At 65.9% G+C, this 19,464-nt stretch overlaps 3 protein-coding genes across 4 annotated transcripts; 2 read left to right on the top strand and 1 right to left on the bottom strand.

Moving 5' to 3' along the window:
• The first annotated feature begins 175 nt into the window (after positions 1-175).
• Positions 176-10,246, top strand: MTSS2 (MTSS I-BAR domain containing 2). 2 transcript variants are annotated; one of them, XM_082769736.1, is made up of 14 exons: positions 176-577; positions 2,842-2,903; positions 3,002-3,075; positions 3,736-3,820; positions 3,949-4,040; positions 4,131-4,205; positions 5,641-5,798; positions 5,898-6,005; positions 6,089-6,186; positions 6,375-6,585; positions 6,924-6,998; positions 7,123-7,299; positions 7,390-7,555; positions 8,129-10,246. In XM_082769736.1, the coding sequence occupies exons 1-14, from the start codon at positions 509-511 to the stop codon at positions 8,911-8,913; spliced, it is 2,235 nt and encodes a 744-aa protein (XP_082625862.1). In that variant the 5' UTR covers positions 176-508; the 3' UTR covers positions 8,914-10,246. The 2 variants fall into 2 exon arrangements, with proteins under 2 accessions (XP_082625862.1, XP_082625861.1); XM_082769735.1 differs by having other exon boundaries at positions 6,372-6,585.
• Positions 10,247-10,252: 6 nt separating this feature from the next.
• On the top strand, positions 10,253-13,209 carry LOC309882786 (C-signal-like). The gene is made up of 6 exons (XM_082770195.1): positions 10,253-10,642; positions 10,891-10,942; positions 11,462-11,649; positions 11,726-11,884; positions 11,960-12,164; positions 13,054-13,209. Exons 1-6 carry the CDS (start codon positions 10,505-10,507, stop codon positions 13,203-13,205), a joined length of 894 nt encoding a protein of 297 aa, XP_082626321.1. The 5' UTR covers positions 10,253-10,504; the 3' UTR covers positions 13,206-13,209.
• A 117-nt stretch (positions 13,210-13,326) lies between these two features.
• IL34 (interleukin 34) lies at positions 13,327-19,330 on the bottom strand. Its single transcript, XM_082769737.1, has 7 exons — positions 18,624-19,330; positions 17,659-17,810; positions 17,442-17,545; positions 17,231-17,308; positions 16,034-16,210; positions 14,659-14,791; positions 13,327-14,582 (listed from the first exon to the last, which is right to left on the bottom strand). The coding sequence occupies exons 2-7, from the start codon at positions 17,720-17,722 to the stop codon at positions 14,512-14,514; spliced, it is 627 nt and encodes a 208-aa protein (XP_082625863.1). The 5' UTR covers positions 17,723-17,810; positions 18,624-19,330; the 3' UTR covers positions 13,327-14,511.
• Between the last annotated feature and the right edge of the window lie 134 nt (positions 19,331-19,464).

Genomic DNA, 19,464 nt, shown 5'->3' with positions numbered 1-19,464 from the left:
AACCCCACGCCTCCCCGAGGATCCCCTCTCCTCCCCCCAACCCCCTCCAACCCCAAAAACCCCATAAACCCCCCCATAACCCTCCCCCGAGGGGGGGGGGCGGGCGGCGCATGTGCCGCTCCGGAGCCCGCCCCGCTCCGCCCCGCTCCCCGCCGCCGCCCCGGGGGCTCCGCGCTCCGCTCCCCGGCCCCATTCCCGGTCCCATTCCCGGTGCCGGTCCCATTCCCGATCCCATTCCCTGTCCCCGTTCCTCCACCGCCTCCAAGGGGGGCTGCCGGGCCCCCGCACAGCCCGGGGGGGGGGGGCGATGCCCTGCGCGCCCCCCCGCCGCCAGCCCCGGCCCGGCCCCGCCGCCGTCGCAGCCCCCCCCTGCCTTTAAACCCCCCCCAGAAAAAAAAAAAAAAAAAAACCTTTTTGGCCTCATCCCGATCCCAATCCCGAGCCTGGCCCCCCCCGCGCCCCCCCCCGGCGGCGCCCCCCGCCCCGGGCAGCCGCAGCGCCCGCCGCGATGGAGACGGCGGAGAAGGAGTGCGGAGCCCTCGGGGGGCTCTTCCAAGCCATCATTAACGACATGAAGGTAGGGCCCCCCCCCACCCCATCCCCCCCCCGAGCCCCTTATCCCCACCGGGGGGGTCCCCGCTCCACCCCGGGGTTGCCACCGGAGCCCCCCCCCCTCCCTCTGATCCCCCACCCCGGACCCCCTCCGGGTCCCCCCCTGCTTGGCACCGATTTTGGGGGGGGGGACACCTTTGTGTGCCCGGGTTTCCCCCTCCCCCGGGAGCAAGGCTGGGTGCCCCCCCCCCCCAAAAAAAAAAAAAAAAAAAGCTTTATTTCTCTATTTTTATTATTATATATTTTTTTTTGGCTCGATTTAAACAAAATGGGGATTTTTTTAATTTTTTTTTTTTTTTTGAGGGGGGGGACGGAATTTCTCGCTGCCCGGCCCCAGCGCTGGGGCTGCTGCCCCTGGGCGCTCCGGGGGGCAGAGAGCTGCCTCCTTCCTCCTCCTCCTCCTCTTCCTCCCGCTCCCTGCTGCAGCCCCGGCCAGACAATGCTGTCATTGCCAAGGCAGGGGAGGGGGGATAAAAAAATAAAAGCCTCGCCGAGGAGGAGGTTAACCCCTTCGGGGGCCAACCGTGTCCCCACGGGGCTGGGAACGGGGGATTTTTTGGGGGGGAAGCCCCCCAGTGAGAAAATCCCCATGGCGCACGGGGACGGGTGGCGGGGTGACCCCAAAGCCCCCGGGGGCTGCGGTGCCGGGGGAGGACGGGGAGGCCGAGCTGGCCACGGCCTCCGAAATTCCCGTGCCCCAAAAGCTTGGGGCTGGGTTTGGGGCTCCCCCCTCTTCACCACCCCGATGTCTTTCACCCCCTTCCTGGGCAGCCCCTGCCTCAGTTTCCCCGTTCCCTCGGTGGCCCCGAGCCACCATCCCGGTGCCAGTGGCAGTGGGGACTCAACCCCATGGGGACAGCGCTGGGGAGGGGGCAGGAGCCCCTCACCCTGCTGCTGGGCACCGGCGGGCCAGGCTGGCTCCGTTTCCATGATATTGACTGGAGGCTAAAAAAAAAATAACCAAAAAAAGGGCAGAAAACCGAAAAAAAACCCTGCTGCAGCTTCGGCTGCGCTCCTGCTGCGCACCGGAGGCCCCCCGGGCGCAGCGTCCCCACCGGTGCCGGTGTCACCACGTGGGTGTCCCGGGGCACCGGCGGGACCAGGGGACAGAATCGGTGCCAGTGTGGAGCGCGGTGATGTGCCCGGCACGGCGGGGACCTGTGGCGGTGACACTGGGGCGGAGGGACCTGGTTTGGGTGGCTTTGGGGGCTCGCCGGTGGCTTTTTGTCCCCCCCTTTGGTGGCTCGAGGCAGGAGGGCAGCGCAGCCCCGTGGTGGTCTCGGTGCCGGTGGGTTTGTCCGTGGGGGCTCCCCCGTTGTGCACGGCGTCCCCAGGTGACCTTGGCATGTCCTTGTCCCCGTTGTCCTTGTCCCTGCTGGCCTCATCCGCGTCCTCCTCCCACCCGGTGCCCCAGAGGGATGGGGACGGTGACACCAGCCCCACGGCTCCGTCCCCGGTGGCCGGGGCACGGAGGTGGCTCGGGGACGTGGCTGTGGCCCGATGGATGTCACGCACCAAGGGGCACCCTGCGACCGTGCCGGATGGACCCGCGAGGAAAGGGAGGCTCCCGAGGGCTCCAAACCCGGCGCTGTCCCCGCTCCGCACAAGCCCTGTCCCCAAACGGGGCAGAAGTGCCACCAGGGCACCGACGGCCACCTCCAGGGACTTCACAAGGCTTGGAACTGCCATGGGATGGCCTCGCCGGGATGGCCTCGCCGTGACAGCCTCGCCGGGATGGCCTCGCCGGGATGACTTTGCTGGGACACACGGCACTGGGACGGTGACACCGGGTTGGCACCAGGACTTGCCTCGCCGAGGTGGCACCGGGATTAACGGCACCGGGACCGGCCTCACCGCGATGGTGGCTCCACGATGGCCTCGCACCGGGATCGGCCTCGCTGGGACTGACCTCAAGACACCCCCTGGCACTGGGACGGCCTCGCGCTGGGACTGGTTTTACTGGGATGGCACCGGGATGGCCCCTGCGCCCTGTCCCTGTCCCTTTGAGCCTCACCTCCCGGCCCTGCGATGAGGTCTCCAAAGTCCAAGGCTGGAAGGGGGAAATTTTAGGGTGTGGAGGGCAGGGAAAAAGGGTGGTGGAGGACGGGGCGAGCGCTCAGCCTGTACTGGCCACCAGCCCGTCCCCGAGCTGCCCGCGCCCCCCAGGGGGAGGCTGTGGGGGGGCTGTGCCCGAGGTGCGGGGTCTGACGGCCGCCTCCCCCCTTGCAGAGCTCCTACCCCATCTGGGAGGACTTCAACTCCAAGGCCACCAAGCTGCACTCCCAGCTCAGGTGAGTGCTCAGCAGGGGGGTGCCGGGGTTGGGGTGGTGCCAGATCCGTCCCCACCCCACCCGCGGGGTGACACCGGTGTCCCTGTCCCCCCCCCCAGGACCACGGTGCTGGCCGCGGTCGCCTTCCTGGATGCCTTCCAGAAAGTGGCCGACATGGCCACCAACACCCGAGGTAGGAGCTGGGGGGTGACACGGGGGGGGATTTGCTGGCACGGGGGGGGGTCACGGCGCCGTGTGTGTCCCCCCCCCCCGGGCTGGGGCTGCCCCCGCGCAGGCGCCGCTGGGCTGCCAAGCAGATGGTGCCGGCGGCACCCCGGCCATCTGGAGCTGCTGGCGAGGAGGAGGAGGAGGAGGAGGAGGAGGAGGAGGAGGAGGAGGAAGGCTTGAGCCACAATCAGATTTGTCTCCCAGCCCCCAGCAGCGGGATTAGGGCGCCGAGGGGCTCGGGGGATGCTGCAGGCGCCCGGGTGGAGGTGGCCGGGGGCGGATGGGGAGGAGGGGGCTGTGGGGTGTCCCTGCAGACCCCACTGCGGGACCAGAGCTGGTTTCAGAGGCTTCACCCGTTTTTTTTTGGGGTGCGTGGAGGCAGCACCCCGCTGCCCGGCCCGCGGGCAGGGATTTCGGCCGGCGCTGCCCCCCCGTGGCCATCATTAGGCTTCAGAGTGAACATCGCTCTGCCTGCCAAACGGGGGCGGCCCCTTGGCAAAGCCCCCAAAATGTGCCGCTCACGGAGCCCCTCGGGGGCTATCGATGAGCGGAGGGGGAAGCCCCCAGACCCCGCTGGTTGCCCCCGGCTCTGAGTGAGCCCCTCTCTGCCCCCCCCCATCCCCAGGGGCCACGCGGGACATCGGCTCCGCGCTCACCCGCATGTGCATGCGGCACCGCAGCATCGAGGCCAAGCTCCGGCAGTTCACCAAGTAGGTGCCCCGGTGGCGAGCCGGGAACCCCCCCGGGGATTTTTTTTTCCCCCCCCCCAGACCCCACAGGGGGGTGGTCTCGGCCCCGTTCCCACCTCTCCTTTTCTCCTTTCGCGCCCCCGCTGCAGCGCCCTGATGGAGAGCCTGATCACCCCCCTGCAGGACAGGATCGAGGACTGGAAGAAAGCTGCCAACCAGCTGGACAAGGACCACGCCAAAGGTGTGTGGGGTTGTTTTTAAGGGGGGGGGGGCTGCTTTTTGGGGTGTGGGGGGGGGGATGCTCGGTCCCACCCCACCCCTGTGCCCGCAGAGTACAAGCGGGCCCGCCACGAGATCAAGAAGAAGTCCTCGGACACGCTCAAGCTGCAGAAGAAGGCTCGCAAAGGTAGCGGGGGGGTCGCAGCGGGGTGGGGGGGCACGGGGGGGGCCGGCCGGCGTTTCACAGCTCTCTCTCTCTCTCTCTCTCTCTGTCTCCTTCCCTCTCCTCCTCCCCTCCGCGTCCTCCCCACAGAGCTGCTGGGTAAGTGAACCGCTGCCCCCCCCCCCCCCGACCCACCTCTGCTCTTCCTTATCTGTGTCCTCCCCCCCCTTGGGCGAAAGCCAAGGACACCCCCCCCTAAAGATGTCACCCCCGTGTCCCCCCCCCCATCCCTGCTTCCCCCCCACACCCCCCGGCTCTTCCCTTTTGCTGGGGCTTTGTCTGTCTGTCCGTCTGTCTGTCTGTCCATCCGCGCTCTGCCCTGCTCACTGCCCCCCCCCCATCACCACCATCCTTGGGGATGGCAATGTCCCCATCCAGCCAGTGATGTCCCCATTTGGGTGGCAGTGTCCCCATTTGGGTGGTGATGTCCCCATCTGGACAGCGATGACCCCCTTCGGATGGCCATGTCCCCATCCAGATGGCGATGTCCCCATCCAGCCAGTGATGTCCCCATTTGGATGACAATGTCCCCATATGGACGACAATGTCCCCATATGGACAGCCATGTCCCCATCCAGCCAGCAATGTCCCCAACTGGATGGCCATGTCCCCATCCAGCCGGCCATGTCCACATTTGGGTGGCCACATTCCCGCGTGGATGGCCATGTCCCTACCCAGATGGCGATGTCCCCCTTTGGATGACAGTGTCCCCATTTGGGCAGCCATGTCCCCATCCGGACGGCCATGTCCCCATTGGGGTGGCCTTGTCCCCATTCAGCCAGCAATGTCCCCATTTGGATGGCCATGTCCCCCTTTGGGTGGTAATGTCCCCATCCAGCCAGTGATGTCCCCACTGGGGTGGCCTTGTCCCCATTTGGGTGGCCATGTCCCCATCCAGATGGCCATGTCCCCACCCGGCCAGCAATGTCCCCCTTTGGACATCAATGTCCCCCTTTGTATGGTGATGTCCCCATCCAGCCAGTGATGTCCCCATTTGGATGGCCATGTCCCCATTTGGATGGCCACGTCCCCATTTGGGTGACCATGTCCCTATCTGGGTGGTGATGTCCCCATTTGGATGGCCACGTCCCCATTTGGATGGCCATGTCCCCATTTGGGTGGCCATGTCCCCATCCAGATGGCCATGTCCCCATCCAGCCAGCAGTGTCCCCATTTGGGTGGCCATGTCCCCATTTGGATGGCCACGTCCCCATTTGGGTGGCCATGTCCCCATCCAGATGGCCATGTCCCCATCCGTCCAGCAGTGTCCCCATTTGGGTGGCCACGTCCCCATCCATCCGCACCCCTCGGTGGCTCACCCTCCCCAGGGGACGGGTCAGGGCCCCCAGCCCATGACACAGCCATGCCTGATGTCCCCCTCCCGGTGTCCCCCCGGCAGGGAAGGGGGACCTGCAGCCCCAGCTGGACACGGCGCTGCAGGACGTCAACGACATGTACCTGCTGCTGGAGGAGACGGAGAAGCAGGCGGTGCGCCGGGCGCTCATCGAGGAGCGGGGCCGCTTCTGCACCTTCATCGCCTTCCTGCAGCCCGTGGTGGTGAGCCTTTGGGGAGCTGGGGGGGTGGTGGGGGGGGTTATTTTGGGGGTCCGCCACCACCGTCAGGTGCTGATGGCCCCCTCCCCTGGCCCGGCACAGAACGGGGAGCTCACCATGCTGGGGGAGATCACCCACCTGCAGGGCATCATCGACGACCTGGCCGTGCTCACCGCCGAGCCCCACAAGCTGCCCCCCGCCAGCGAGCAGGTCAGCGGGGGGGGGGGGGACACGGGGTGGGATGGGGGGAAAAACGCTGCCCTGGGGGGGCTCCAACACGCTCCTTGCCGCAGGTGATCAAGGACCTGAAGGGCTCCGACTACAGCTGGTCCTACCAGACCCCCCCGTCCTCGCCCAGCAGCTCCAGCTCCCGCAAATCCAGCATGTGCAGGTGCGTCCTTCACCCTGGGGACTTATGGTAGCCCACGGGGTCCCCAACTGGTGCCCAGTAACGCAGAGGGACTGGTCCCGGGACCCCCACCCCCAAGGGACTGGCGTGCCAAGCCTTGTTCTCAAGCTCTCCTCTCCTTCCTCTGCCCTCCCCGCTCCCCTCGCCCCCCGGCGCGCCCCCCCCAGCAGTGTCAGCAGTGCCAAGGGTGGCCTCCCGTGGTCCGGGGGGGCTCAGACGTGCTCGCCCTCCTCCACCTATCGCTACCGCAGCCTGGCCCAGCCGGCCAGCGCGGGCACGCGGCTCTCCAGCGTCTCCTCGCACGACTCCGGCTTCATCTCGCAGCAGGAGGCCGCCTACTCCAAGCCGCCCTCCCCGATGCCCTCGGACATCACCAGCCAGGTACGGGGAGAGGCGGAGGAGGGGGAGAGGGGGAAATGGAGCTCCCCAGCCTCGGTTTTCCCATCTGTCAAATGGGCGCAGTTCCCTGGTGCACACTTGGGAGGTGAACGTGGGGGATGCTGTGCCCCCTCCCCATGTCCTAATCACCCCAAGGTTTTGGGGAGCCCCTTGGTACAGTCCCCAGATAAATGTTTTCCCCATCCTGGGTACCGAGGATGCCCCAGGGCCCTCTGGACCTCACGGGGTGGGAGCGGGTGCGGTGGGCACGGCACCAGCTCACCGGGTGCGCTCTCTGCCCCCCTGCGCTCGCTGCTGCTCCTGGACCCGGGGCACGGCAGAAGTCCTCCAGCTCGGCGTCCTCGGAGGCCTCAGAGACGTGCCAGTCGGTCAGCGAGTGCAGCTCCCCCACCTCGGTGAGTCCTCCCTCCCACACGGCCCCCAGGGTGAAGCCTTCACCGCCCTCCTCCTCCTCCTCCTCTTCCCCTCCTTCCCGCGGTGCCCGAGCCCCGTGCCCACCCCGTGCCTCGGTGCTTGCAGGATTGGTCCAAGGCCAGCCCCTACGACCAGCCCGCCGTCAGCACCCTGCAGCGGCGCAAGGACCGCGTGGAGCACCTGCGGGAGGCCGAGGTGGGCTCAGCCACCGGCGCCTACCCGGGCATGGGCGCCGAGGACGCCCCCAGACCCCGAATGTCGCCGGCCACCATCGCCGCCAAGGTACCGGGGGGTGAGCGCGGCGGTGCTGGGCTCTTGGGGTGGTTTTGGGGGCTCCTTGGGGGGGCTGACGGAGCTGCCTCGCCCCCACAGCACGGCGAGGAGGTGTCCCCCGCCGCCAGCGACCTGGCCATGGTGTTGACACGGGGGCTGAGCCTGGAGCACCAGAAGAGCAGCCGGGACTCGCTGCAGTACTCCAGCGGCTACAGCACGCAGACCACCACCCCGTCCTGCTCCGAGGACACCATCCCCTCCCAAGGTACCCGTGGGGTGGAGGGCGCCTTGTAGCATCCCCGGGCTTTGGGGAGGGGGCATTGAGGCTGGGTTTGCACCCCTGGTGTTGCGTGAGAGGCGCTGGGCTGGCGGCAGGGTGGAGCAGGAGGCGCTGCCTTCCCCACCCAGCGTGGGCACCGAGGTCCCACCCGGTTGCGTCGCTCCCGTTGCGAGGCTTCGCTCTTGTTTTGCAAGAGGGCACGAGCCTGGCCCCGATTCCTTTGGCCCTGCACCAGCACGGGGTGGGGAGGAGGGGGCCACCTCATTGCAGCTCGTGGATTTGGGGCTGGGGGTGGGAAGGGCGCATGGAGGTGGTGGTCGCACCCATCGGTGCATATGGTGCCATGGCACATAGTGGTGGGAGCGCAAAGCAAGGGGACTGTGGCCCTTTGGGTGTTTTTTGGGGCCAAGTTGGCCACCAAAGTTACAGCTGATAGCACCGGTGGTGGCCGTTGTGCCACGATGGCCGTGGCGTTGTGCGGCCACGAAGCGTCGCGTTGGTGGCTCGGCACACGGAGGTGCCCGGGGGCCTCCCGTGACCCCGGCTCGGTCCCCGCAGGCTCCGACTACGACTGCTACTCGGTGAACGGCGACGTGGAGTGCGAGCCCCAGAGCGACTTCGACAAGTCCTCCACCATCCCGCGCAACAGCAACATCGCCCAGAACTACCGGCGCATGATCCAGACCAAGCGCCCCGCCTCCACCGCCGGGCTGCCCAGCGGCACCAGCCTGCCGGCCGGCACCACACCGGGGGTGGCCACCATCCGCCGCACGCCCTCCACCAAGCCCTCGGTGCGCCGCACGCTCTCCAACGCCGGCCCCATCCCCATCCGCCCGCCCATCGTCCCCGTCAAGACCCCCACGGTGCCCGACTCGCCCGCCTACGCCGGCCCCACGCGGGTGGGCAGCGAGGAGTGCGTGTTCTACGCCGAGGACGCCTCGCCCGGCCCCGTGGATTTTGCCAAAGCCTCGCCCAAGCGCTTGAGCCTCCCCAACACGGCATGGGGCGGCGGCGGCGCGGCCGAGATCCCCGTCTACCCCGGCGCGGCGCCGCGTGGCACCGGCGCCGCCGAGGAGGAGGAGGATGAGGAGGAGGATGAGGAGGACCGGCAGCTGGCCGCCAACCGGCACAGCCTGGTGGAGAAGATCGGCGAGCTGGTGGCCGGCGCCCGCGCCCTGGGCGAGGGGCAGTTCCCCTTCCCCACCGCGCTGGAGGAGACCCCCGCGCCGCCCCCCGCGCCCGCCATGGACCCCCCGGCCGAAGACATGCTGGTGGCCATCCGGCGCGGCGTGCGCCTGCGCAGGACCGTCACCAACGACAGGTCGGCCCCGCGGATATCGTGATGGTGCCCGCGGGGACGCGGCGGCAGCGGCGGCACACGGCGGGGAGCGTGGGGATGGGAGCCCCAAGGGGGGGCGCGGGGACCCCCGGCCGCAGCAGGGCATGGCGCCCCCTCCCCTTCCCCCAGCCCTGTCCTCACCACGCTGGTCACCGCCTGCGTTGGTCCCTTCCCCGCCTCGTTTTTCTTCCCTTCCTCACGTTTTTGGGTTCCTTTCATTAATTCCGTAGTGCGCTCCCGTCTCGCGCCCGTGTCTTGCGCTCTCCTGTTCCTGCTCCATCTCCCCGCCCATCTCCCTCCCCATCTCCCCACGTTGCCCTCCATCTCCCTTTCTCCCTCCCCATGTCCCCCTCCATCTCCCTCCCCATCTCTTGCTCCATCTCCCTCCATCTCCCTCTCCATCTCCCATTTCTTGCCATCTCTCCATCTCTCCATCTTCTTCCCCATCTCCCCCTCCATCTCTCCATCTCTCTCCATTTCTCTCCATCTCCCCTCCTCCCTATCTCCCCATCTCCCCCTCCATCTCCCTTCCCATCTTCCCATCTCCCTCCCCATCTCTTCTTCCATCTCCCTCCCCACCTCCTTCTCCATCTCCCCATCTGCCTTCCAATCTACCCGTCTCCATCTCCCCATCTCCCCCTTCCTCAGCCCATTCTGCTCCCTGCTCCCTCCTCTTCCTCTCCCAACTTCTCCCTCCCTCCCCCTGCCCTTCCTCCTCCTCTCCCTTTCACCCTTTCCCCCCCCAGTCCCTCCCCAGCGCAGGACCCATCCGTCCCCATCCCCGTCCCCCTCCCCATCCCTCGGGGGGCGACGCCAGCCCCGGGGCAGCGCAGCCTGGCCCCAGCCCCCCCTGTACATAGCTCGCCCCCGCCTAGGAGTAACCTCGTAGCCACCGCCCGGCCCCGGCCCCCCCGTCGTGACCCCCACGCGCTGATGACAAGTGACAAACGTCCGGGGTTGGGGGCGGGGGGGGGGGGAGTCCTTCTCATTTTGTACAGAGAGCAAAAATTCCTTGGAAAAGAGAAAAAAAAAAATTGTCTTTCGACTGAAGTAACTTTTCTGGTGCTGTTGTTAACCCGCTCCTTTACTTTCTTTTTTTTTAATTTATTTCCCCCCGTGCTCCCGCCTCCGCTTCCCCCCGCCCCCTCGGCCACGTTTCTTTCTTTTCTCCCCTCTTTTTTTTTTTTTTTTTAATTTTTAATTTTATTTTATTTTATTTTTTTTTTGGTGGTAACGTCCCCTATCCCCCACCCCCCCACCCCGAGCCCTTGATTTAAATAGTCACTGCTACGAGTAACGAATGCACTGTGAAGATTCCAGTATTAATAAAGGTTGTACTGTAATTAGCCCTGTCTGCGCCTCCGTTGGAACCGGGGGGGGACCCTGTCTCTCCCCCCCAAAAAAATTTTGGGGTGCTGTGGGGGCCCTCCCCACGTGGGGTGACGCTGCTGCTCCCTCCCCACCCCTCCCAGGGCGTCCCCGGCACCACCCCGACAATTACGGGGCCGTTTCCCAAGGGTTTGGGGGCGGACGCGTGGTGGTGACAGCGGTGCTGTGGGGCAGCCGTGGGGCAGCTGTGGGGCAGGAGGGAGGCAATGGAGGGGCCCGGAGCCCAGCACGTGCTGGTGACCGGCTGTGACGGTGGCGTGGGGCTGGGGCTGGTCAAACGTTTCCTGGAGCTGCCGAGCCCACCGCGGCGCCTCTTCGCCGCCTGCACCGACCCCGACGGGAAGGTGGGGACATGGGGGGGGGGTCACCGTGACGGGGGGTGGGAGGCATGGAGGAGGTGCTGGGGATGGTGGGGATGGTGGAGGTGGTGGTGGGGATGGTGGAGGTGGTGGTGGTCTTGAGGATGGTGGTGGTGGAGGAGGTGGTGGGGATGGTGGTGGTGGTTGCAGGGCGCAGCTGCAGGCACCGCTTGCCCCACACCTTCCTCCGTGGGGCTCCTGGTGCCGCCCCCTCAGCCCCATTCCTCCCTCAGGCCCTCAACGAGCTGGCTCTGGGCACCCCCAACCTCGTGGTCCTGCCCCTCGGTAGGTGCCAGCACTCCAAAGCCCTGTCCCCCAAAATCCTGTCCCCCCCAACCGGGGCTGCTCAGTGCCCGGGAGCTGATTTGGGGCAACCCCCAGGGCCACCAGCATGTCCCTGGGGGTGTCCCTGTGGAATTGTCCCTATGGGTTTCCCTAAGGGTGTCCTTGTGGTGCTGTCCCCATGGGTGTCCCCTGGGTGTCCCCATGAGTGTCCTTATGGAATTGTCCCTATGGGTTCCCCGGGGGTGTCCTTGTGGTGGTGTCCCCATGGATATCCCTGTGGGTATCCCAGTGGGTGTCCACGTGGAGTTGTCCCTATGGGTTTCCCTAACGGTGTCCTTGTGGTGTTGACCCCCTGTGGGTGTCCCATGTCCCCATGACATCCCCATGGCCGTCCCCATGGATGTCCTTGTGGACTTGTCCCTATGGCTTCCCCGTGGCTTCCCCGTTGGTACCCCCGTGGGTGTCCCCATGAGGTCCTTGTGGTGTCCCCGTGGGTGTCCCTGCGCTGTCCCCCCTCAGACGTGACAGACGCGGGCAGCATCGGGGCGGCGGTGGGCCGGGTGCAGGAGGAGCTGCACGGGGCCGGCCTCGGCCTCCTGATCAACAACGCGGGCGCGCGGCGCCGCAGCACGCTGCAGACCGAGACGGCCGAGAACATGGCCCTGCTCTACGCCACCAACACCGTCGGGCCCCTGCAGGTCACGCAGGTAGGGCTTGGAGGGAAGCCGCCCGACCCCAAAATTATAGGGTGGAGGCCTGAGGGTGACTCCGTGCCCTCCCCAGGCCTTCCTGCCCCTGCTGCAGGAGGCGGCGGAAGCCGGGCGCGGGCAGGGGCTGAGCTGCAGCCGGGCGGCCGTGGTCAACGTCTCCAGCGCCATGGGCTCCATCGGGGTGGCGGCGGCCTGGGGGGACGCTCAGGACGTCTCCTACCGCTGCAGCAAGGTACGGGCCCAGGGAGGGGTGCGGGGTGACCCCAACACCCCCCCATAGGGTCCTCACCCACCGCTGTCCCCGCAGGCGGCGCTCAACATGCTGACCAAGTGCCAGGCGCTGCAGTACGGCGACAGCGGGATCCTCTGCGTGGCCATCGACCCCGGATACGTGGAGGCAGCGCCGGGGCGTGAGGCGGTGAGGGATGGGGGCAGGGACAGAGAGACATCATGGGGCAGAGAGACAGCATGGGTACCAGGCCCCATAGACGTAGCGCCCCATGGGTATCATAGCATCCCATGGACATAGTGCCCCATAGATCGCATATCCCATGGATGTAGCACTCCAAGGATGGCATGCCCCATGGATGTAGTGCCATATAGACATCGTGTGCCTTGGCTATAGCACCCCATGGATATAGTGCCCCAGAGACATCGTGCCACATGGAAACAACACCCCATGGGCATAGCACCCCGTGAATACAGCACCCTGTGGATAGAGCACCCCGTGGGTATAGTGCCCCATGTGCATCACACCCCATGGACATAGAGACCCATAGGTGTCATGCCCTGTGACTATCCCACCCCATGGATATCGCACCCCATGGATATCACACCCCATGGATATCGCACCCCATGGATATCGTGTCCCATGGATATCGTGTCCCATGGATATCGTGTCCCATAGACTTAACACCCCATGGCTCTCATACCCCACAGCCACAGTGCCCCACAGATATCACACCCCACAGATACAGCCCCTGTGGATATCTCACCCCACAGCCCTCCCTCCCCACCCGGGTCCCACATGCTCCGCGCCACCGCAGCAAGGGGACAGTCCCGGGTTCTCCTTTGAACCGCTCGTTATTTCCCCATTTCTCACATTATTTCCTCATTTCCTGTATTATTTTCCCATTTCCTGCATTACTTTCCCATCTCCAGCGGGGCCGTGTGTCAGCAGAGGGCACCCCAGCCCCGTGCTCCACCAGCCCCTCAAGCAGCCGTGGGGGCATCGCCACCCCGAGCTGGGGTCATCCTGCCCCAAAAAAAGGCTGGAGAGGCCGGGGGCCTCTCCCTGGCCCCATGGCCTCATGGAAACGTTTTATTGCGCATCCAAAAATGGATTTTTTTCCAAAAAAAAAAAAAATGAGACGCCGAGCTTCAGGCCCTCTTCTGGGTGAGCACGGGGGGGCTCAGCGCCGCTGTCCTTGTCCCCGCAGGGCCCGGTGACGATGGAGGAGAGCACCCAGGGCGTCCTGCGCGTCCTCGCCGGCCTCTCGGCCTCCAGCAACGGCACCTTCTGGGACTGGCGGGGGCAGAGGCTGCCGTGGTGAGGGGGCAGCCCCCCGGCCCCGGGGCTGGAGAGCAATAAATGGCCACGGCCACACTGGGACCGTGCCGTAAGGAGGTCCTGTGCCACCTGGCCCCATAGCTGGAAGGGCTGGGAGCTGGGGAGGGAGGTTTATGGGGTGGGAGGTTTATGGGGTGGGAGGTTTATGGGGTGGGAGGTCTATGGGGTGGGAGGTTTATGGGGCAGGACATCCAGAAGAAGGGATGTCCATTGGGTGGTAGGTAGGGCCATAGGGTAGGGTGTCTATGGGGAGGGACACCTATGGGGTGGGAGGTCCATAAGGGAGGGATGGGTATGGGGTGGGATGTTTTGGTGGGGGAGGACGTCAATGGGGAGGGATGGCAATGGGGCAAGGAAGTTTATGGAGGGGACATCTGTGGAGCAGGATGGCTATGGGGTGGGAGGTCCATGGGGAGGGAGTGCCATAGGGTGGGATGTCTATGGGGCAGGAGGTCCATAGGGAGGGATGGCTATAGGACAGGAGGTCCATAGGGTGGGATGTCTATGGGGAGGGGCATCTATAGTGTAGGATGTCTATGGGGAGGGATGTCTATGGGGCGGGAGGTCCATGGGGTGGGATGTTTATGGGGAGGGACATCCATGGGGGCGGGAGGTTGATGGGACGGGATGGCCATGGGGCAGGATGCCCATGGGGTGGGCTGTCCATGGGGTGTGGGGGGGTGTCCATATGGTGGGGAGGGATGTCTATGGGGCAGAAGGTCCATGGGGCAGCATGCCAATGGAGGGGGACGTCCATAGGGGCAGGATGTCCAAGGGGAGGGACGTCCAAGGGGTGGATGTCTATGGGGTGGGAGGTCCCTGGGGCGCGATGTCCATAGGGCAGCTCCGGTCCCCCCCCTAAATCCACCCCCAGAGGCAGAGGAGCGGCGGCTCCGCCCTTCGGCCTCGGCCCCCCCCCCATCCAAATCGGGGCCCGGGCTCGGTGCTGGGCGCCGCCAAGTGGTTAACGGAGACCGGGACGGGAGGAAAATGTGGAAAAACGGGGGAATTTTTTAAAGAGCTAAAAGAAATTTTAAAATAAAAATAAAATGCAAACTAAGGAAATTGAAAAATAAAAATAAAGAAAAAAGAAAACAAAAGAAAAGAAAGAAAAAAGAAAATAAAAGAAAAGAAAGAAAAGAAAAAAATAAAAAAGAAGAAGAAAAAAAAAAAAGAAAATAAAAAATAAAGAAGGAATAAAAAATAAAGAGTATAAAAGAATAAAAAAAATCAGACTAGAAAAATAAAAAAGAACACGAAATGCCCGAAGAGCCCCCCCGGCACGCCCTTCACCCTCCTCCTCCTCCTCCTCCTCGCCTGCTCCCCGCCTCGCCGCCGCTCTCCGTGGCTCCCCACCGACCTGGGTGGAGGGTCCGGGGGTCAGTGATGGGGGTAGCACCCAGGACCCCCCCCCGGCCCCCTCTTTCCCCACTCACAGGGAACCTGGAAGAGCATCCGCAGCACCCGCAGGCAGTTGTCCAGCAGCGCCTTGGGGCGCACGGCCTTGGGGCGCCGCTCGCCGCTGTGCAGCCGCTGCACCAGCTCGGCCACCGCCGCCGCCACGTCACTCTGGGGGGACACAGAACGATTTTGGGGTGAAAAGGGGTCTGGGGGAGGTGGGGAAGGGTGTAGGGAGGGGGCTGCGTCGGCCGGGAGTTGGACACAGGCCTCCTGCGGCGGGGAAGGGCAGGGAGGCCGTCAGTAGGCTTCAGAGTTAACACCGTGGCCATATGGGATAGCAAATCTCATGCTTTCCCCATGGGGCGCCCCAAAGGGCTGCACATCTGCAGTTGTGGGGTGCGGGGGAGCAGCGATGGGCTCCTGGGTTCTCCCCGCCCAGGAATATAGGAGACAAAAATTTTAGGATTTCTGCATTGGCCGGGAATCGAACCCGGGCCTCCCGCGTGGCAGGCGAGAATTCTACCACTGAACCACCAATGCCAGATGTGGGGCACCCCACGGTGCTCGCCCACGGCCCTGCCCCACGTGTGAGCTCTGCCCATCCCCATTCCCCCCCTAAATTGGGCACCCCACAGCACCGAGACATGGCTGGGGCAGCACCGCCTGCCAAAGGCCTGCCCCACAAGGCACAGCCCAGCCCTATAAAAAGCTGAGACCCGTCCCACACAGCCACCAGTGCTGGGTGTGGGGCACCCCAAAATGGGGACAGGGACACCCCCCCAGATGCCACCTGGCTGGGGACCGTGGTGGTGCCACCCTGAGGGGGCGCAAACCCACAGCTGTGGGGTGCAGGGGGAGGTGGTGGTGGTGCTGGGGGGGGGAAATCCCACAGGGAACAGCACCAGGGTCACCCCACTAGGGAATTGGGGGGCAAAAAATTTGGGGAAATCTCTGCATTGGCCGGGAATCGAACCCGGGCCTCCCGCGTGGCAGGCGAGAATTCTACCACTGAACCACCAATGCCAGATGTGGGGCACCCCATAGCACCCACCCCTTTGGTCCCAGGGCTTGGGGGCAGCAGTGGGGCAGGGGGGCAGCAGTGGGGCAGACCCAATGCTCACCTCCCACCCTACATCCCCTACCACCACCAGCAGCAGCTCCCCATCCCACCACCATGGGGCAGGAGGGCAGGGAGGCCGTCAGTAGGCTTCAGAGTTAACACCTCACTGACCCCAAAAAAATAAACAACAAAAAAAGGGGAATTTTTGCATTGGCCGGGAATCGAACCCGGGCCTCCCGCGTGGCAGGCGAGAATTCTACCACTGAACCACCAATGCCAGATGTTTGGCCCTCCCCCGGCCCTCCCTCCCCTCCCCTCCCCGGGGTGGCGCTGACCCTTCCCCTCCCCACCTGCCGGTACTGCCCGTAGTGCTCCCGGCCCAGCGCGTCCAGCAGCCGGCCCAGGTCGCGGGCGTAGGGCCACGACGGGTGCTGCTCCGGGAGCACCTCGCGGAGCCGCTGCACGGCCTGCGCGCTGACGTGGAACCAGAGGTAGCGCAGAGAGGCCTCCGAGGCCGCCCCGGCGCGCTGCGGGACGGGGGGAGGTCAGGGGGGTGAGGCTGCGGCCTCCCCGCCACCAAAGCACCAAAACACCAAGCACCAAAACACCAAAACATCAACCCCCATAACATCAAAACCCCAAACCTCCAAACCCCAAACCACCAAACCCCAACCCCCAACTACCAAACCCCAACCACCAACCCCAAAACCCAACCCACTAAACCCCAACCCACCAAATCCCAACCACTGACCCCAAAACCTCAACCACCAAACCCCAAAACACCAAACCCCAAAACACCAAACCCCTAAATCCCAACCATCAACCCCAATATCCCAACCACCAACCCCAAACCTCCAAACCCCAAAGCCCAACCACCAAACCCCAACCCCCAAACCATCAAAACCACAAAAACCACCAAACCCCCGACCACTGAACCCCAACCCACCAACCCCAAAAGAACCAAACCCCAAACCACCAACCCCAAAACCCCAACCCACCAAACCCCAAAACACCAAACCCCAAAACACCAAACCCCAACCCACCAAACCCCAAAACACCAAACCCCAACTACGAACCCCAACCCACCAACCCCAAAACCCCAACCACCAAACCCCAAAACACCAAACCCCAGCTACGAACCCCAACCCACCAACCCCAATACCCCAAACCACCAAACCCCAACCCCCAAACCATCAAAACCACAAAAACCACCAAACCCCCAACCACTGAACCCCAACCCACCAACCCCAAACCACCAAACCCTAACCATTGAACCCCAACCCACCAACCCCAAAAGAACCAAACCCCAAACCACCAACCCCAAAACCCCAACCCACCAAACCCCAAAACACCAAACCCCAACCCACCAAACCCCAAAACACCAAACCCCAACTACCAACCCCCAACCACCAACCCCAAAATCCCAACGACCAAGCCCCAAACCACCAAACCCCAACCCACCAACCCCAAAACCCCAACCCCCATCCCACCACCACCGCCGCCCCCACCCTGCCCTCATCCCCATCCCGTCCCGGCCCCATCCTCACCAGCCGGGTGATGTTGGCCGGCCTCAGCACCTCCTCGTACTGCACCCGCAGCGTGTACCCGACGGGGAAGTAGTGCTTCTACCGGGGTGGGATGGAGGGCGCGGGGAAAAGAGCACAAGGGGCTGGCGGGGAGGAGGCCGGGCCTCCGGGCACCCCCAAAACGGAGGCTGCCCCCCCCCGAGGCGTGCGGGGAGGCCGGGAGGCCGGGTACCGTGTACTGCAGGCGCTTCTCGTAGCCCAGCTGGTCCTGCAGTAGCCGCGCCAGCTCGCACTCGCCCAGCGCGGCGGCCTCCAGCCTCAGCACGGCCAGGACACCTGCGGGCACCGCGTCAGCCTCCCCCCAGCACGGTGACACCCCGAGGGGACACCCCGTGGGGACACCCCGTGGGGACACCCCGAGGGGACACCCCGGTGACGCCCGTACTCACACAGCACGGCCGCGTAGCCCTGGTGCATGGTGACGGCGGGGGCGGGCGGCGGCGCAGCCTGCATGGCCGGGGGGCGCGGGGGACAGGGGACACGGGACAGGGGATGGGGGACAGGGGACGGCGCTCGGTGGTGGCCCCCCGACGGCTGCCACCTGCCATGGGGGTGGAGGGGGTCAGGCTCGCTGTGTCCCCGTGCAATGCCCCCCCTGCTGCGTCCCCACGCGGTGGCCCCGTGCCCACGTGTCCCCATATGGGGACTGCGCCGTGTCCCCGCTCAGTGTCCCATGCCAGGTCCCCACGTGGAGCCCAGGCCATGCTCCCTCGTGGTGTCCCCGTGCCCTATTCCCACGCTGTGTCCTGACATGATGGCCCCATGCCCTGTCCCCAGAGTGCGTCCCCTTTCTGTGCCCCCGCGCGCTGTCCCCACACCCTGTCCCCACACGGTGTCCCCATGCCATATCCCCACATGGTGTCCCCAAGCCCTGCCACTGTGCCCTGTCCCCACAAAGTGTCCCCATGCCATGCACCCACACGATGTCCCCCCGTCCTGTCCCCACACCCCTGTGTGGTGTCCCCATGCCCCATCCCCATGCCATACCCCCTCAAAGTGTCCCCATGCCCTGACCCCACACGGTGTCCCCACACCATACCCCGACACGATGTCCCTGTGCCCCGTATCCCCACGTGGTGTCCCCACTCCCTGTCCCCTTGCCCTGTCCCCACACTTTGTCCCCGTGCCCTAACCCCACGCGCTGTCCCCACGCCCTGACCCCACAGGATGTCCCCACGTCCCGTTCCCACGCCCTGTCCCCGAGCCCTGACCCCACGCAGTGCCCCCCCCATGTCCCCACGCGGTGTCCCCCCCACACCCCCTATATCCCCAAATCCCCCTCTCCCACCCCACACACCCCACGCGAGCCCCCCTCCTACCCCCCCGGTGCCCCCCGGTGCGCCCCGGTGCCCACCTGGCGCTGCCGGTGCCGGTGCCGGTGCCGGTGCCGGTGCCGGTGCCTGTCCCTGTCCCTGTCCCGGTGCCGGTCCCGGTCCCCGTCCCGGTCCCTCCCGGTGGCGGCGGGGCCGTGCCGGGCTCCCCGGGAGGCGGTCGGGGGGGCGGCGGCGGGGCCGGCAGCGGGCGGGGCCGGCACCGGGACCGGCACCGGGCACCGGGCACCGTGCGCGGGGGGCGCGGGGGGCGCACGGAGCCCCCGGAGCCCGGCACCCCCTTCCCCGCCTCCCCGGAGCCCCTGGGGTTGCCCAAAATCCGGGAGGACCCGCGCCGGACCCCCCCCCGATCCCCTAAATCCGGTAACGGGAGGGATCGGGGCGATGGGGGGGACCGGCACAGATCCCCCCCGGTTCTCCCGGAGCCCCCCCCCGGCGCTGGGAGCGGGGCGGCGCTGCCGGAGCCGCCGGGATTCCCCTGGCACCGAGTCAGGGCGGCGGCGGCTGCCGGGAGCTGCCCCCCCCCCGGCCCGGCCCCGCTTCCCCGAGCAGCCCGGGGGGGGCACCGGGTCCTTGGGACCCCCGTGGGGGCACCCCGGGGGCGGTTCCCCCCTCGGCACGGTGCTGGGAGACCCCCGGGGAAAGGGACCCCCAAGTGGGGGCTCGGGGGGGGGTCCCAAACCGAGGCTGGAGCCCGCAGCCCCCCCGGGGTGAAGCACGGAGCCCTCCCTGCCCCAAAATTGGGGTGCTGGGGAAGGGGGGGGCCCTTATGGGGTGCTGGAGCCCAAGGGTGCAGCCCCCGCCCCCCCCCATAAGATGGAGGCGCGGGGAGGAGGCAGGGGAGGGTGCAAAGGGAAGGGGGCA

Source organism: Aythya marila (genome assembly GCF_965140915.1).
Source record: "Aythya marila genome assembly, chromosome: 12".
In the NCBI taxonomy this organism is placed as follows: Eukaryota; Metazoa; Chordata; class Aves; order Anseriformes; family Anatidae; genus Aythya; species Aythya marila.
This window is presented reverse-complemented; position numbering and strand designations above follow the sequence as displayed.

What these genes read in the sequence shown, in the direction of transcription:
- IL34 (XM_082769737.1), bottom strand. Translation starts at nt 17,722, where the DNA reads ATGCAGGCTGCGCCGCCGCCCGCCCCCGCCGTCACCATGCACCAGGGC. An exon ending in ACTACGGGCAGTACCGGCAG is followed by an intron (nt 14,792 to 16,033) that starts GTGGGGAGGGGA and finishes GTGTCCCCCCAG; the next exon opens with AGTGACGTGGCGGCGGCGGT. An exon ending in GATGCTCTTCCAGGTTCCCT is followed by an intron (nt 14,583 to 14,658) that starts GTGAGTGGGGAA and finishes CCCTCCACCCAG; the next exon opens with GTCGGTGGGGAGCCACGGAG.
- LOC309882786 (XM_082770195.1), top strand. Translation starts at nt 10,505, where the DNA reads ATGGAGGGGCCCGGAGCCCAGCACGTGCTGGTGACCGGCTGTGACGGT. An exon ending in TCTCCTACCGCTGCAGCAAG is followed by an intron (nt 11,885 to 11,959) that starts GTACGGGCCCAG and finishes CTGTCCCCGCAG; the next exon opens with GCGGCGCTCAACATGCTGAC. An exon ending in AGCGCCCCATGGGTATCATA is followed by an intron (nt 12,165 to 13,053) that starts GCATCCCATGGA and finishes CTTCTGGGTGAG; the next exon opens with CACGGGGGGGCTCAGCGCCG.
- MTSS2 (XM_082769735.1), top strand. Translation starts at nt 509, where the DNA reads ATGGAGACGGCGGAGAAGGAGTGCGGAGCCCTCGGGGGGCTCTTCCAA. An exon ending in CATGGCCACCAACACCCGAG is followed by an intron (nt 3,076 to 3,735) that starts GTAGGAGCTGGG and finishes CCCCATCCCCAG; the next exon opens with GGGCCACGCGGGACATCGGC. An exon ending in GGACACCATCCCCTCCCAAG is followed by an intron (nt 7,556 to 8,128) that starts GTACCCGTGGGG and finishes CGGTCCCCGCAG; the next exon opens with GCTCCGACTACGACTGCTAC.